Source organism: Delphinapterus leucas, chromosome 11 (assembly GCF_059928025.1).
Source record: "Delphinapterus leucas isolate spDelLeu-1000000601 "Yukka" chromosome 11, BTC_Dleu_Yukka2, whole genome shotgun sequence".
NCBI classification, from domain to species: Eukaryota; Metazoa; Chordata; class Mammalia; order Artiodactyla; family Monodontidae; genus Delphinapterus; species Delphinapterus leucas.
In genome coordinates this window covers 64,016,146-64,034,693 of record NC_143139.1, presented here as the reverse complement: position 1 = coordinate 64,034,693, position 18,548 = coordinate 64,016,146, and the positions used below count along the sequence as shown (strand labels likewise).

At 37.5% G+C, this 18,548-nt stretch overlaps 1 protein-coding gene and 1 pseudogene across 9 annotated transcripts in view; one reads left to right on the top strand and one right to left on the bottom strand.

Moving 5' to 3' along the window:
* Positions 1 to 950: 950 nt before the first annotated feature.
* Positions 951 to 18,548, top strand: part of PPP1R12A (protein phosphatase 1 regulatory subunit 12A) — a 149,829-nt gene continuing 132,231 nt past the window's right edge. For 3 of the 9 annotated variants that reach the window (XM_089921071.1, XM_089921068.1, XM_089921067.1), the window contains exon 1: positions 954 to 1,441. In XM_089921071.1, the coding sequence (XP_089777197.1) occupies positions 1,205 to 1,441 (237 nt within the window). In that variant the 5' untranslated portion in view covers positions 954 to 1,204. Of the gene's footprint in view, positions 1,442 to 18,548 lie in introns of all 9 variants that reach the window. The other 6 variants (XM_089921069.1, XM_089921064.1, XM_089921073.1 and 3 more) reach the window with 5 other exon arrangements.
* Positions 15,402 to 18,548, bottom strand: part of LOC149748043 (protein S100-A11 pseudogene) — a 33,665-nt pseudogene continuing 30,518 nt past the window's right edge.

Below are 18,548 nucleotides of genomic sequence, written 5' to 3'. Positions count from 1 at the left end.
CTCAAAAGGTGGTTTAAATATGTCGTAATCGTCATTGTATCGCCAGTACCTGGAACCATGACTGGCTCATAGTAAGTATTCACAAAATACCGGTTAAATCAATTGCGTAGTATTAACATTCCTTTTGAACTCTAGAAGCAGCTGGGTCTTTATCCACCCCTAGAAAGCGATGGAGCAGGAACCAGAAATCCCTTAAAAGGTCAGGACCAGTAACAAGGCAGAGCTAAACTCCGGGGTAGTAGCAGACAGGATTAAAGCATTGAAAGAAGGGAAAGAGGACCCAAAATACGAGCGAGAGAAAACAAACAAAAAAACAACAAACACACACACACACACAACAAAGCAAGAAAAAATAAGCATAAGATGAAAGACGTTTCTACAGTGGAGGCTGGCAAAAAGCCACTGCAATTACTGCAGGTCAACCCTTGTCACAAGGCGGTCACCTTGGGCTGAGATCTGGCGTAACTACCAACAAATCCCTCGGCTGTACACACAGACCCTGCTTTTAAAAGGTTCTTAGCAAATTCATCTGAGTTCCTCAGAAAGGGAAATCACTAGCGCTTAATTCACGACCTATCTATCCTCCATTCCATTCAAATAACGCAGCCAATAGGAAAATCCTCCGCCCTGAGCAAACGACTCGGCAGAGCTGAGACAGCCCTGGAGGCAGGTCTGCCCCGAAGAGCCGCCATACAACCCGACTGTTGGCCTCCGGAACCCCAGGAGCCCTCAGTGGGGCAGGACAACCTTCCTTCCCTGTCTCCGCCCTTCCAGGTTGGTCCCAGCCCCCGCTGCCCAGGCGGCCTGGACCACACCCGCTTCCCTCCGGTGGCCTAGCCTCCCCCGCCGCGGCTCGCGGGAGCGCTCTTCCTGGGGCGGGCACAGGCCCATGGCGCATGCGCACTGGCCGAAGGGCGCCTCCCTGCCCGGATCTCGCGAAGTTACGTTAGATTGGCCGCCGGTGACGGGTGGCCGGGCGGGGGGCGGGAGGGCTTCTGAAGTAGGAAGGGAGGTCCGTTCGGCCGGGCGCGCCGCCCCAGTGCTCTGTGGGATACTGGAAGTCTCGAGCGTCTCCTCCCGGTTCCCAGCCCTCTTCTGGCCAGCACTCATAGAAACAGTCACACACCCCCTGCCTCCCCTCTCTTCCCTCTCCGCCTCCCCTTTCCCCCCCTCGCGATAAGAAGACCCGGCGGCAGGAGAGGGGATGAAGATGGCGGACGCGAAGCAGAAGCGGAACGAGCAGCTGAAGCGCTGGATCGGCTCCGAGACGGACCTCGAGCCTCCCGTGGTGAAGCGCCAGAAGACCAAGGTGAAGTTCGATGATGGCGCCGTCTTCCTGGCTGCTTGCTCCAGCGGCGACACGGACGAGGTCCTCAAGCTGCTGCACCGCGGCGCTGATATCAATTACGCCAATGTGGACGGACTCACTGCCCTGCACCAGGTCTGTGCGCCCCGCCGCCGCTCTCCTGACCCTGCGGGTCCTCGTTAGCCTCCCGCCTGGGCCTCCTCTCGGCTCTTGGTCTCCTGAGGCTGGGGGCGGCGGGAGACTCCCTGCCGCGGGGTGAGGGGGCGGCTTCCCGCGAAGGAGGGAGGGAGAGAACTGGTAGAGGGAGGGCCCTAGGCTTGGGGCCCCCTTCAGACCAGTTGGTGGTGGAGTAAGGGAACCAGGAGATTTCCGGGGCAGAGGGGGAAAAGGACTGTGGTCCGCTTGGGGCCCCAGGGCCATTTGTGGACGGGTGTCTGGGATTTGGGGTCGAGATGGGGAGCGGTGTGGTGGAGTTGTGCCTGGGCCCCCGATGTCAGTGATGTCAGAGTCGGAGGACGGCGGATGCTGAAGAAAACTACGAACAAGAGGCACTGGGGACACTTGGGTAGAGGGACGTCTTTGGCTTGTTAGGAGGGCGTTGGATTTATTGTAGTTTTTAGGACTTGATTATAAATGATGATAATAGTAATCAAGCGCCCTAAGCCGAGTGCCCTGAGCAGACGGTTTCCTGTTTTCTCCTTTACTACTGTTGGTCACTGGGGAGGGGGAAACGGTGTAATTTAGCTGATCTGCACCGGCTGAAGGGGAGAGGGTGAAAGTGGGTAGCGTGAGGAAGCGTTCTAAAGGGCTTGCCCACCGCGGGGCCGGAACGTACGAAAGAGCCTCTAACTCGGAGTAGCGTTTGCCGCAGTGTCAGAGATCCTTTGGCCCCAGGTCCAGGGGTGTGCATTGGGGTTAAAAAGAGAAGAATAAATACGAGGCACTCTTTTCAAAGCCGGTTACCAAGCTCTCATTTTTCTTTTGGGGGGTGGGAAAAAAGAAAGCTGTTCACGAACTTTTCTCAAAATGGATGCTTTGTGCATGTTAAAGTTTTATAGTAGTCTGATTGGGATCTCTCAATGTTAGCCAAATAAGGAGAAACTATTGGCAATCCGGAGATAATGTTGCTTTGCCTTTAACAGGCCAAAAGCAACACAACCACTTAGAGCTCTTCTTAAAAAGCAATTTTTCAGTGATGGTAATAGGTGTCAAAACATAAACTCTTTCCATTTTATTAGTGGACAACTTGGAATTACTAGAAAATGACTTAACAGCAATAGCTTCCCCTTACAATGAAAAGACTTGTAAACTAACTCAAAGTTGCCTTGGTTATATGTGGAAGATGTTATATGTGGAAGATGTTGATTAATGCTGTAACAAAAACTTGTTTGGGAGGTTGAAACTTACGGTTTCATATTTCATGCATATAGCTGCTTTTTTAAAAGAGGTGTGTGGTGGCATTTTTCCTTTTACTCCTTCCTGTTTAGTGAATGATGACTGTTTTAAATTTTATTTAATTGAATTCTCATATCAAACTTGGCGTATAGCCTTTGTTTACAAAGTTGACTGGATGAACTGTAATGACTGACAAATTGCAGGACAAATCTGGAATTTAGCGTGTGGCACCCAGTAAAAATATAGCATGGTCTTTAGCTCTTTATCTGTTCCATTAATTTAGAGTCTCTAATGTATAACAAACTTTTTATTTGGCTGAGGTTTATTTTAAGCTATAGCATAACTCTAGATGCTAAAAACATGGTGTTGAAATGAAAGAAACTTTCGGCATTAGAAATGATAATGTAATTATGTAGGATGACTCTTCAAATTTCTTTCAAGTGTAATTTACATGGTTTAGTATGGAATTGATTCAGAAAGACAGATTATTGTATGCTTGAGGTCGGGATAAGGTTGCATAATGGTTTATATCAGTATGTTTTATTAAAGTTGTCATATAGAAATGTAAAGTTATTACAGTTGTTGAGGAACCCAATTATATTGGCTTGGAGGAAGAGGAAAACTTCTAATACTTATATTCTTATTGGCTTAGGTAGAAAGAGAAAATACATCTAACAGGCTTCTTAGAGGTTTTTTTTTTTCTCCTCTAAATTTGGACATGTTGCAAGAATTATCAGACTTATCAAAGTCTTCCTGATTAACTGAATTCAGTGGTAAGTTTGGCATTATTTAGGTGTTGTCTTTATTAGATATTTTGTTTTAGCTGACAAACACTTAAGCAGAAGTTGCCAAGTTTATGCATAATCATTTGCATAATTTCTTTTTGTAATTTATTTGCACATTCCTTAACTCAGTGAAGCCAAAGTCTTTAAAATAGCAACCATTAAAATTTTTATTATGTTTTCTCCACCCTCATTTCTCATTTATTGACTCTTGTACTTTTTTGCCATTGTGACGGAGAACAAGGAGTTCGCTTTGGGCAAATTCAGAACAACAGATAGTGAAAGGTGATAAATAAAACTTTTTAAAAAAAGAATCACAAAAATTTTTAACCTTAAAAATCTCTTGAATACTGATTGCTTTAAATACTTAAATTATAAAACCAAAATTGACCCACTGATTTGTTTAATAGCCCTTGAATAATTTTTTTTTAATTTACCCTCTTGAAAGCTCATAGAATAACCAGAATGTTTTTACCAGATTAATTATTGGTTAGTCTTTTGGAATATTCATTTCCATTTTTGGTTTTGATCAAGTATTTTTTTTTTCTTTTTTAAAGATTTTTTTAATATGGACCTTTTTTTTTTAAGTCTTTATTGAATTTGTTACAATATTGCTTCTGTTTTATGTTTTCGTGGGTTTTTTGGGGGGGTTTGGCCACAAGGCATGTGGGATCCTAGCTCCCCGACCGAGGATCAAACCCGCACCCCCTGCATTGGAAGGCAAAGTCTTAACCACTGGGCTGCCAGGGAAGTTGGATGGAGTGTCTTAAATTTCACTGTCAGGAGAAGAGTTTTAGGAACTTTACAACCCACAAATCCTCTTCTTAATCTAATATTTTACTTCCATTTTAATATAAACAGCTTATATTTAAAAGTTTCTTTAATTGGTTGAATGTTCTTTCTCAGTAGAAGTTACGAAAGATAGTTTCCTTTTTTGTGTGTGTGTAAAAATAGGTCATTCATATAGGAGAAAAAGCAGTGTTTCTAGTCAAATTTCCTATCTTGGTCTCTAGAATAACCTCCCTTCCCCTAACCCCCTCCAGTAGCTAGAAAACAGTACTGAAGTTACGTTATAAACTTCTGATTTTCTAGAACTGAGGTCTAGAGTAGAATTTCATTTTTATCAGTGGGCAATAATCAGCTCTGATTTAAGAGCTACCTGGTAGAGTCTTAATACTATATGATCTGTATCTTTATTTCAGTATACTTTATAAAGGTTTTAGGAGAGTAATAATAGTTTTCTATAGAGTGCTTTATTGCTGATGCTTACTGATACTGGTGTGCATAAAATACAGAGCTGAGATTTCTTCAAACAGTTGTGAGTGTAGCCTTTTGATTTTACCTTAAAATCTTATCTGCTTCCTCTGTGCCTGTGACTTCCAAGTCAGTTTCCAGTTCTCACATTGCTGCAGAGCTCCAATCCCTCATTTCCATTTTCCTACTGATGACGAACTGTTGATTTAAAGTAAAATATTATTCAATATATTGTGATTTTATATTTAAAAATATATCTTCAAGTAGTGATGTAGTAAATAGAGGTCCACCCCCTTTGCCGTAGAATAGCAACTGTTTATTTACATCAATATCAGGAATTTCTTTAAATTCAACCCGAAATGAATATTTTTCTTTCTTCACCAAACCTATTCTTCTCATCGATGCCTGTTTCTGATAATGATGTCATTAATCTCTAGATTAAGCTTTAAACATTTTAATTATTGTTTACTCATCCCCTTGTCTACATATAATCAGTCTTCATAACTGCCTTCACATCAATTCTTTTTCTTGCTACTCTTATTATCAATCTAGGTCATACCTTTATTATTTTTATCGCTAGAGTAAAGTAATAGCCTGATTGCTTTCCCTTCCTCTTCTCTCCCTGGTCCAATCTAGCATTCATACTGCTATCACATTAATCTTTTAACAATATCATTTCAGTCATGTCACTCCTCTCCATAAATTCAGATTTAAAGTGTTTCACCATTTAGGTTAGACCTGATATATCCCCACTGTGTTATATCCTTTACTTTTTTTACTTCCATGCCTATGGCCTTGCTTTTTCCACCACTAGAATATACTCCCTCCCTCTTTGCCAATCAAAATCTTGGTCATTATTCAGGGTTCAACCCAGTTGTCCTCCAGAAAGGATCTTTCTGTCCTTTGAATTTGTATAATAACTATGTCACTGGAGAGACTCTCCTCTGGGGTGCTCATTTTACCTTACATTTTGCCTCTTTGCTGCTGTTAAAATGCTTCTTACTGAGTAGTGTGTGTTTTTAAGTTTGTCTTTCCTGGCTGACTGTAAGGACCCAATCTTCCACATTTTTGTATTTCCAGAGCCTGGCACACAGTAGGCGCTCACTAAAGATTTATTGAATTTTATCTTTTACCTCGTATCATAGATAGGAAGTTTTATAGTCATTTGTATGTTGTAAGATAAATCATTAAAACATTCACACCCAGCTACTTAGAGTACAGTTCTTGCACATGGTAGAACTTGTTGTGGATCTTCTGTGCAGATATTTTTAATGTCTTGAGATTTAAAAAATTTTTTAATATTAACCTCCTTCCCATTAAAAAAATTCTGAACCAGTTTAACTATTGATTAAGAGATAGAAAAATATTCACTCGAGTGATCAATTAATTTGCTACCTTCTTTATAAAGGTCTGAACTAGGTCCTATAGAGGAATACAGAATACAAAAAAATTCTGAACCAGTTTAACTATTGATTAAGAGATAGAAAAATATTCACTCGAGTCATCAGTTAATTTGCTACCTTCTTTATAAAGGTCTGAACTAGGTCCTATAGAGGAATACAGAGAGTAGAATTAAATCCATGTTCTTTGCTATTATAATTTTAAAATAAAGTTTTCCTTTTGATTTTCAATACATACAGACTTGCAGGTAAGTTTGATATTACATCCCTTTGCTCTTAAAATACAAATTTTATCTACTTCTGAGGGAGCCATTTGAAGCTTCTTTGAGGAATATGTGACTCCCCTCTTGTCAGTAAAAGGAATACTTTTGTTGAGTTTTTTCTCAAGTGCTTAATCTTCTCAGCTAAGCCATTTTCACTGAATCATAATCTGAAATGTAACTCTCTTTTAAAAAGTATTCTAATGGGGCTACTTAAAGTGTTTTCCAACCAAAAGAAAAAGAGACTGGAAGCAGCTGATATTGAGTCTCTTGTTAGAGAATAGTGTAATTGCTGTATATGAGAAATCTCTTTAAAACTGAATGTAGAGTTTATAATTGTTTAGTGTTTGTTTTTTTGGTGGGGGATATTAAGATCTTGGAAGAATCTGTTGGATACCTTATAACTAATATTAAAATCTGTGTTTAAAAAATATACAGTATAAGTTATTTCCTCTACATAATCTTATTTAAATGGCTGATGGCTCTTCAAACTTTTTATTGAAATCATCCTAACCATAAAAAACAAACAAACAGAACAAACCTAAACAAAATTTCTAACCCCAAACTGGCCCCTCACTTCCTACAAATAAATGGACAACCCTAGCCATAAATGGGGTATTCTGGTAGGGCACCAGTGCCCACAGTGCTGTTGTTATAATGCCTTCTCTGCAGTTGATACCTCTGTGCTTCCTGGCAACAGTTTTGTGGTCTGACTTTGAAGTGTCATAACCAAGACCATCTTTCATGTACTTCAGCTACAGTGTGATTGCAAGCTGTGACTGAGCACTTTCTAGTATAGCCAGGTAGAAACATTAGATGGAATAGAGGAAAAATTTTTTCATTATGTTTGTTATCACATTTTACAATACTGTTCACATAAGAGGTGTACTTTAAAAACTGTCTAGTTAGATAATTTTAAAAATATAACTATTTAGAAACCTTTGGAGGGAGGCAAAATATAGAACATTATTTTGTTACTGCTGTAACATGTTACTTCTTGACACTTCCCAAAGTTGCTATTTTCTTTGCCTTTCTGCCTGCCAAAAATGATGATTTTCACCCCACTTTTCTTTTGAAAGTTTGTGAGGTTCCACAGGGGTTGGCAAATGGAGTATTGGCATTTTGGTATATCTCTTTGAAAGGTCGAAGACCTCCAACAGTCATTTTTGAGTTTCTTCTAAATAAGGGTTGGATATGTAGTAGCCATGCCTTATCCCAGTGTTATATTGAAGAAGGGAATTGGCTGGTGGACATTTGCTGAGGATTTGCTACATGTGAAACATTATGTTAGATAGTTTTATAACCAATATCTCGTGTAATTCTCAGTGTCCCTTTTTTCTTGCTCAGTGTTACCAAGATAATAAGTGGCAGAGCTGGATTCTGACACAGGTTTATGTGACTCCAGAGCCCAAATTTAACACTATGCTACATGTCTTTTAAGTCTGAAGAAGAAAGTATTCTTAAATCTTCCAGTCATTATGGTTGATGATTAGTAGTTGGAAGTTCTTCCATGTTAATCAGTAGAGAATCAAATGAAACACATACACATAGATCTAATTATTTTCTTCATCTGCTGTTGTTTGGCTAGTCAAAACTTTTAAGAGTTTTCTATGGTAGTTGAAATGCAGTAATGCCATATTTAAATTAATCTCTAAATCTGTCCTAAACTTTAGGAACTGCCAGGATTTTTTTTTTTTTTTTTTTTTGCGGTACGCGGGCCTCTCACTGTTGTGGCCTCTTGCGTTGCGGAGCACAGTCTCCGGATGTGCAGGCTCCGCGGCATGTGGGATCCTCCCAGACCGGGGCACGAACCCGTGTCCCCTGCATCGGCAGGCAGACTCTCAACCACTGCGCCACCAGGGAAGCCCCCCAAGATTACTTTTGACTGACCATTATGTGCATAATATTTGATCAGGTGCTTTCGGTAGTTACAAAGGAAGTTACAACAGCAACAGAACTCTTTGTTTAAGGACAGGGTTTACTTAGTCTTTAAACATCTTCATTTTTCTTTATCTTAATAACAATTTATATTAACGCTTTAGGCATTTTTACATACTCATTTACAGTAAATGCTTTATACATTCACAGACTTAACTTTTTCAATGAAAAGATATAAATTATAGGTAAACTCATATCACTGATAGTGAAAGAAGGAAGGCAAGCAAGCAAGCAAGCTCCAGCTTGTCACCACCATTTAGCTTAATCTTCTGAAATTTACTTTCTGTACAATGATTATTATTATTTATAATTAGGACTTGAGACATTACATGAAATGCTAGTAAAGTTACCTGAATTAAATTTAAATTCTGAATTAGTAAAACAAACTTTTAAATATTTATCATGTTTGATTTTAATTGGAAGCCTTTTGTTAGTAGGAATATCCAAGTATTAAGAATATTCCATTCCTTAAATCATTTTGCAGAATTTAGCCAAATTATATTTCAAGTCACCTTAGAAAAGGCAATAGAATTTTTTTTCTTAGTGGTAGTAAGTGAGAGCACCATCTGAAATGTGATTTACTTGTTGCCTATGAAATCATTGGTTCCCAGAATTGTACATTTCATGGACCAATGAAATGGTTTCTGTTTTTTGTTCTTTGTTTTAATTATGATGACTAAAAAAGGAGAACCTAATTTTTATGTTGTCATGTTAGGGCGTTAAAAACAAACAACTTGGTAACCTTCTACCATCATCATTTCATAAAAGAAAGAATACTTTAACAAGAAGAAAAGGATATAGTATCCAAATAAAGGACAGTGGAGCCTCATATATTAGTCTATAAGATTATTGCTGTACTGACAACAGATGTTCTTGATGCTCTTCCATGAAGTAGAGTAGTTAAGGGTGAGCAGATTTCAAAACTTTATTCCCTATGTTCTCCATTTGGTAGGATATGAGAGAGTGCAGGTGGTGGCAGGCCATATCATCAGCATGCAAGTGCCTGGTCCCTGATCACTCAGTAAGAAGTGGAAAAGAATTTACCTGAAGAGATTCGTGAAAGCTTTCTTGAGGAACCACTGGTTTCATATTTATATTTCCATAAGCCTCTGCATATGTAATCTTTCTCTGGAATGCATTTCCCAGCTTATTTGTATTAAGACACAGCTCAAAGCATAAAGTGTGGACTTGCTTGACCACGGGGGTGCACAGTAATTCTTTCACTTACTATTTAAACCCTAAGTTTGGCACTTACACACTACCTGCTATTGTTTGTATATCTTATCTCCAGACAGAATAGTGAATTCCTTCAAGTGGGGACTTTGATTCATTTTTCTTTAAATCCCCTTTGGTATCTGCATTTTATTTTAGCAGGTGCACAGTAGATGTTTGTTGATTTTTTAAAAAATGAGCACAATGTAAACTAATCTTGTGAAGAGCAGAGTTCATAGAGAAAAAAATGATGACAGTTTGGGTAAATATAACAACCAGCAAACATTAAAATGTTCTAATTAAAAAGTATATACCAATAACTTACTTTATAATAATTGTAATGTAAAGGTAACCATTATTACAGTCAAAATTTAGCAGGATCTTAGATTTTTTTTTGAAATGGAATGTGTTCCTGATTACCAATACAAGTAGAATTTTGCTCAGTTTATGTAACATACTTTAAAAATGAATTTCTTTAAACAACATCCAGTATTGGCTTAGAAGAGGAATCCCTAGCATATGTCATTAGAAGCTAATTCATATTTTCTAATGATCTTAATCATATTTTTTTCCTAAGTAACACTTTCACTATGGATCCCTGTATGTCACTATTTTTCTGACCTTGTTAGTATTTTGGTTGTTTAGCTTTTCATTGTTATGCTGGCTAACCATAAAAAGACAAAGTTGAGCTCTGTGTTACTGCCCTAAATGTGCTTGCTTGACTTGAATGCTCTTTCATGGGTGGAGACATTCCACATTGTCATGTGTTATATAGGCATTTCTGAAATGACATTCAGTAGAAACCATGGAAAGAAATGAAGGCATTCCTCAGCTGTCACCTTTTCAGTAATCTATTTAAATGAGTTATGTGCACTGAGTGAGATATTCCGCAGGGAGAGCTTCAGTGACTAAAAAGCGTTACTTTAATTTGATTATTAACTCATATGAACTGAAAATGCATGTTTTACATATTTAACATGTTTCCTAACGAAAAAAATCATAAGGTTGTAGAAAGTTTGTACCATTTTCTTGAATACTTGGAGAAATTTTGTGACTTGATACCGTTTAGAAGTTAACCACATGGGAAAGTATATTTTCCTGGATTAACTGTTAAAACACACACACACACATCAATTACCTTTACTTTGTAGTAAACAAACTAAAGTGTATACATTTTATTAGCCTTCAAAATTATATTTTAGATGGTTCTAAATATTAATCCAATATTTGTACTTTTGCTTGGAACATTTCTGGAACTTTTCTATCGGAGCTTCAGTTCCAGCAGGTTCTTTTGAATATCCTCTGTGTTGAGTTGAGTTTGTGCTATTGTTTTTTTTCTTTCAGGAGAGTTTGTAAATTTTGAAAATGATAGTCACTGGAGACATGTCGGGTGAAAATAGTAGATGCTGGGTAATCATGGTTAATAAATACTATCAGTGATTAAATGATATTTTCTAAAAAGCTTTTTCTTAATTGGAACATGATTATAAAGAGTCCATCTTGGATTTTAGTCAACTCTTTTTACCTTGCTTGGACTTGAGAGTATGCTTCAGAATTTCTTTATGATTAACTTAGTGCACTCTTTGTTTGTGTTCTGAATTTTGCGTGAAACAAGTCAATAGCTTATATAGCTTGTGAATTGAACCATGGTCTTTTTTTGTGTTTTCCACAAAAGATTTTGATGCTGCTGTTGCCAGATCATGACACCGTATTTCATTAAGAGCTGTTGTTTTTCTCAAAGATAAGTTAATTTGTACAGTTTTTATTAAAAGATTAGAACAGATGACATGTTCAACAGTTTATATCCTTTCCAAGTACATGGAATGATCTGCATAAAAATTTTGCCTAATATTCAAGTTTTTTCCCTTTTAAAATGTCTATTGCTATTTAACTTTTAGCCATCTTTAAAAAAAAACACTAAAATGTCTTTAAATTTCTGATTTTCTCAATGTGGTATACATGAAAATGCCTCAAGTAATTATTAGGCCTTCAGTGCCTTCTACTCTTGCTTTTTGTCTTCACCATCTCCTTTTTAATTTTAAACATGGCTTACTTTCAAGTTTGTTTATTGTTCTATATGTATTTTATCCCAAACAGAAATTGAAGAAGAATAATTATTTAAGTAATTAAAGCATGATAGAAAAATATAAAAAAAGAAAATAAATGCTATTCAGATTTTCAGGCATGGAGCTAGCTAGCTCCATTTAAAACTTTAATAGACTCTCTTTATCCATCTCTATCCAATATATAATTTTCTAAAAGTGAGTTTATATTTAATTTTCTGGTTTATAACCTACTTTCTAAATTACACATTTTTAGAAATATTACCATGTTAATGAATATTGGGTCCACTGTGTGAGTTTGTGTGTACATGTGTGAGTACGTGTGTACATCCTAAAATTTATTTTCCCAGTTGTCTGATGATGAATATTTAGTATATTTTCAATTTCTCATGATTGGTGGATATTACACTATGTATATCTTTGCTTACTCATGATATTGTATTGTTCAGATTGTTTATCTTAGAGATTTCACCTGCAATTTTATATGTTTTGCCCAAGATAACATGATAACATGCTGTTTTAATGCTTGTTATGCAAAAGATATTTTCAGTAAAGTCTCTAGTATATTTAATATAGAAGACTAACCTTGAAAGTACTCCGGCTGACACACATGTTACATTCATAATGTGATGAAGTCATCTCCCTTCTCTGAGGCACCCATAGAAAAATCTGTTTTACTCTGTGTGTTAAGAAAATTTGTAAGTTGTTTGAAATATTAAACAGTATTTGTATTTGCAGGTAAATGTTGCTATTATTTGTTTCAATTAGTGATTAACTCATTCATGAACAAATGTATAAATCATTATTTATCATATGCCTGGCATAAGGTCCCTGTGTGCATGTAGTGTGTAATCTAGAGGAGGTGGCAGTGGGTGTTAGAATAGATCTAGGGTAAGATGAAATTTTTTACTAGGAGGACTTAACCTAGAATGTCAGGGTAGACATCCCTGAGAAAGCTATGTTTAAGTTACAGGAACTTAAGAGATGTCTTGAGTCTTTCATGACTCTGTTCCCTCCTGTTTGTCTTCTGAATGCTCCTGTTCAGTTTCTTTTTCTGATCTGTTTCTTTCTTAAAGAAGAATGTTCCAAAGTTCTCTGTGTCTCTATTTTTTCTTTTCCATATCATTCATTCTTAGAGTTTCAACTGTTCTCTTTTTATATGATCTGTTCTCCTTTTTGTATAATCTACATCTTATTTTTGATGTCGTCAGTCTTCCACTTACTAAACTACAATCTCAGGGTCTTCTTGTGTTTACTCCTTCCGCTTCCAACATACAGTCAATAACTCCTATCATGCACACCTGAAAAAGAAATACTCCCAAACCCATACTACTTTTTTATATATTCACTTAACAGAATTAAAGGCCTACTTTGTGTCATACACTATTAAGTACTGGGGGGGATATGCTTTTAAACAAAAGAGATATCAACGCTACCTTCATGGAGTTTAGAGTAAAATTGCTTAGCCATCAGGAAAGTGCAAATCAAAACCGTAATGAGGTACTACTTCACACCTAATGGAATGGCTATAATAAAAACAACATAATAACAAGTGTTGATTAGGGTATGGAGAAATTCCATCCCTCATACACTGCTGGTGGTAATGTAAAGTGTTGCAACCATTTTCAACCACTTTCAAAACAGTCTGGCAGTTCCTCAAAAGGTTAAACATAGAGTTGCCATATAACCTAGCAGTCCTACTCCTAGGTGTATACTCAAGAGAACTGAAAACACATGCCCACACAAAAACGTGTATGTTAATGTTTATAGCATCATTATCAAAATAGCCAGAAAGTGGGAACAACACAAAATGTGCTGATGAATAAATAAAATGTGGTATGTTTTGTTACTGAAATCAGTGGAATGTTATTTGGCAATAAAAAGAAACTAAGTACTGATACTTGGTGCAACATAGATGAATCTTAAATACATTATGCTACGTGAAAGACACCAGTCACAAAAGACCACATATTGTAGGATTCCATTTATATGAAATGTTCAGAGTAGGTAAGTCTATAGAGACAGAAGATAGATTAATGGTTGCCAAGGGCTGGAGGTATTGAGGGGAAATGGGGATTGACTGCTAATTGGTATAGCATTTCTTTTTAGGTTGATAAAAATGTTATAAAATTAATTGTGGTGATGGTTGCACAACTCTGGATATACCAAAACCTTTTAATTATATACTTGGAATGGGTTATTATGTAATGTGTGAATTAATTTACAATAGGCTGTTGTATTTTTAAAGAATGAAATTAGGTATTTATCAGTGTTCACCACAAAAAATTGAGGCACTGGCAGAGGCTTGGTATTCATCTCTGTAGTTATGATGACAAAGAAGACAGCCAGTCATTGCCCCTGCCCTAACACAGCTTGCAGTGTATTAGGGTATATAGATAAACATAAGGAAATTATACATTTATGTGAGTTATGTGTAATGATATGTAATGGTTATAGTACAAAGTGGTGTGGAAGTTGATGAAGGCACATCTCACCTTGATTTGGGGAAGGGGAAGTCTTCCTGGAGAAAGTTATTATTTAAGCTGCTGCGTGATGAGTAAAAGTTAGCCAAAGTTGTAAGGGAGGGAAGGGTATTGGAAACTATTTCAGAGAGAGGGAACAGTATGTGCAGAGAGCTGGAGGTGTATAGAAGTGTTGAAGGATTTTAATCAGGTTAAATGAGACAAATTTTCTCTTTAAGAAAAATCACTTTGGCTGCAGCGTGGAGAATGCAACTGAAAAGAGGACAAGACTGGAGGCAGGGAGGCTAGTTCAGGAACTTGAGGAGTCTAAGAGAGATGAACTAGCTTAGTGGAGGTGAAGTTGGTAAATAGTAGATGAACTCAGGACATATTTAAGAAATAGAATTGGTAGGAATTGGAAGGGGTTTGAAGTGAGGGAATAGAGGCAAAGATGTGGGTGCGCTTGGTTTCCGGTTTGGATGACTAGGTGAATGGAGTGCTTTTCACAGGATGTGTTCATTCAGTAAATACTTTGTGCTTACTGTATAGGTCAGGAGCAGAGTATATTTGAATGCTATTGGGGGAGACAGGCAGTAAGCAAGAAATTACAATCAACTGTGAAGTATGCTAAAGGACATATAGGATATTGAGGAGAGGTGGCCTACTTATAAATAATATATAAAAATCTTGTTTGGAGGGTGTTTTGTCTTGGAGTTAGCCTATTTTCTTAGATCTATTTGAATACCAAATAGAAAAGAATTTACGAGACTACAGGAAAACCACAGGATAAGGATTCATGATTAGAGTTTTTAGGGCTTTGGTGAACTGTCCAAAAATACATGCAAAGTTTTGTGTTTGATTTTCTTTGCCTTTCACTTCAGAAGAATTAATTAAGAACTTTTAAGTAAGATCAGATTTATTTTTATGATATTGTGGAGGAGGGCAGAGTGTGTCTTTTTAGGGATATGGGGATGTGGAGAGGTAGAGCACAGAACTGTTGGAGAGCAATAAAGGAGTGGTAGCTGTAACAATCTAAAAGTCTTTCATTGCCTGAAATAATGCTCTGTGAAAATAAGATCATAGGTTAAAATGAGAGGTGAGAGTACATTTCTCAGAGCATGTTGGATTTTGCTAAGAATTGTACAGTTAAAGAATTCATTCAGGGCTTCCCTGGTGGTGCAGTGGTTGAGAGTCCGCATGCCGATGCAGGGGACACGGGTTCGTGCCCTGGTCTGGGAAGATCCCACATGCCGCAGAGCAGCTAGGCCCATGAGCCATGGCCGCTGAGCCTGCGCGTCCGGAGCCTGTGCTCCGCAACGGGAGAGGCCACAACAGTGAGAGGCCCGGGTTAAAAAAAAAAAAGAATTCATTCAACAGCCTCTGGCAATTCCTTGGTGGTCCAGTGGTTAGGACTCTGGGCTTCCATTGCGGTGGGCACGGGTTTGATCTGTGGTCGGGGAACTAAGCTCCTGCAAGCCGCACAGTGCAACCAAAAAAAAAAAAAAAAATCCTCTGACTTTTTTCAGTTTCTAAATTTAGTAAGCTGTGTTTTCAGGGAAAATAAAGGTAAAATATTAGCTTTAACTAAAAAACTTATACATTGATATATTTTTCTTTTTTGCTCAAAATATTACTAGAGTTGCTTTGAGTATTTGTGACTTTTTTGCATATTTTAATGTTTTTTTAAAGTTGCACAGGTAATAAGAAAAGTAGCAGTTCTATAAAAAGGTTGTGTGGGTTATTTTGACCTTGAGCAAGCATCATTGGGTTTGTTTTAGCTTAAGTGAAATAGGAAATGGTTATTATATATTTTTTTGTACTCTCATAGTTCTTTGTTTATTTGTTTGTTTATTCATTTGTTGTTTTTCCCCCCACTAGAAGGTAACCTCAGTGAAGGCAGGACCTTGTCTGTCTTGCTGACTGTATCCTCAGAGCCTATGACAGTACCGTAGTAGGGGTGTATAGACATTTAATGAGTGAACAGTAAGTGACGTCTCTCCATCAGTCTGAGAAACTTAGAGATGATTATGTTGGTATCATTAATCATGATTATGTATATACCCAAGATGCACTTTTACTATTTACTTTGCAACTTCTGGTAACTGTTTCCATCAATCTAATTTATATTCCTCCCAGTCATCTCCCTCCCTTGCACAAATTTACTGACTCTCCAGTATGTGCTTTAAAAAACAATATGCTTTTATTACTGCCAGCCGGAGTGGCCTGCATGGGGTGGTGGGTGCGCCGGGCTCAGGGTATGTGTGGGCTGTGAGGGGTAGATGATAATTGGGAGGCTGAAGGAAAGGGAGTGGGGCTGGAGGCCAGGCCCAAAGACTCCTCCGATTTACTTCTGGGAAGAGGTAGACTTAATAAAGGAGTCATGGCAAGCTATGGCCAGGCCGCCAATAAGATTAAGAAATTCTTGGAAATCTAGCTGCCCATCAGAGTCGAGGTCCAGTTTCTTCATCATGCGGTCAAGGACACCAGGGTACTTCTGGTTCTTTGTGAAGGCACCCAGCTCTGTATTCATGAAGATAAGGAACTTGGCCTTGGAGAGTTTGCTGTTGTTACTGTCCCTTCCAGCATGCTTTTGGAAAACAGCAATTAGAGACTCGATGCACCGTTCAGTCTCTGTAGGGCTGGATATTTTTGCTATGTCGGAGAGGAGCGAGGCGCGGGGCTGCGAGTGGGGAGTGGCGCGGCGAGCCCTGGTTACTATACATATTAAACCTTATTTCAAAATTACTGTGGCATTTTTTCCGCTTTTTAACCCACCCTTGACATTTAAAGCCAATCTTATTGGGGAGTGGGGGGAGATTATGTGTATGTTTGTTTTATGTGTGAAATGGACTGATGATACATAAATTGTTCCCTGTTAAATTACACTTAAGTGTCAGAAAGTTAGTTGCAAGACAGTATGTATGATGTGATTCCATTTGGGGGAAATGTTGTTTGCATAGAAAAAAATCTGGGGAAATTACCCCAACTATTAATGGTTATGGATATTCTGGATTATGTCATCTTTGAATCTTTTACAACAAGCAGAAAGAAGTGATGAAGATGAATCTGAACTGGAGAAAAATGCCTGAATGGCTACTTCCAGTAATGTATTCAGGATTAAATGTAGAGACTTTGACATAATGAATGTTAGTTTGCTAGTCTTTGTCCACTCAAGGAAGCTGGTGTTTTAAATATTTATTTCTATATTATGCCTATCTTTTCTCTGAACCTTTTATTTCATAAGGAAAGATTGATTGTCATTATGATGTACACCTTGGGAGAGTTTTACAGTTAAGAAAATGAATTAGGGGTTTAGTTGGATGTATTTTGAAGCTTTTGGCAAGTAGACTACCAAGAAAAGATAAGCATAATTTCCAAAAAAGCAGATAGTTTTGAGGAATAAAGGGATTTTAAAAGATAGAAGAGCAATTTTTATACAGTGAGCTCTTTTGACTTGTTTTATATGAATATGAAAATGATGAATTTAATGATGAATATGTTTTAAGAATGAATTGAAAAAATGGCCTCAAATCTCTAAGAATAGAATCAGGAATGGTGAAGCTTAGAGTTATGTGAATTTTGTGAAAATATTTTTGAAGACAGTGAAAAGAGGGCTTTTAAGAGTTGTGAAATGGAGCAAGACTAGGAAGAAGGAAATAACTGATGGCATAGCCCTTAATTTACATGTACATTTGTTAAAAATGGTCTTCTACTGTAACCAGCAGAATTCTAATATCCATTATTAAGCGTATAGTTTTAGAAGAGGTTATGTTGATCACTAGATGCCCATTTGAGTTTTCTGAAAACAAGTTTTGTGTTGACCTATCTTTACTTCCTTTTTTGACAAGGTTGGTAAGTTCAAATGAGGGAAATGTTGCAAACCTAGTGTAGCTTGATTTTGTAGTACAGCACTTGGACAGGCTCTTGTTAGATCTTTGTGGTTAACATGACAAAAATCTGACATGAATATTAGCAGGATTGGATGGATTAACCGCTGGATGAACCACTGTATACATGTCAGTCTACTGATTAATCACTCAGTGTCAACCCAGAGGAAGGACTAAAGTGTAGTGGTCCTTGTGTTCTTGACCCTATCTTATTCAACATTTTAGTAGATTAAACTGTAGAAGCTGAGAGAGAACTCTAAAAAGTGTGAAGTAGTAGGTTTTAAACAGTAAAATGAAAAGATAATGGATATTAATGTAAAATTCTGCATTAAAATATTGATGGCTATAGGTTGGTAGAGACCATCTTTGACAAACATGAGAAAAATGTTGCTTGAAAGTTTAAAAGGAAGCCCAGGGTCTGACAACAGTATAATCATTTTAAAATGTACTAATTCAGTGTAAAGCTAAATTAGTATTTAGTCTAGATTTTTAAAAAAATCCGTTCCTTTACACTGTTAGATCACATCTGCAGAACTGTGTCTAGTTCTACAGTTTGAGATTTGTCTACTGTTTCGGCAGATCTTACTAG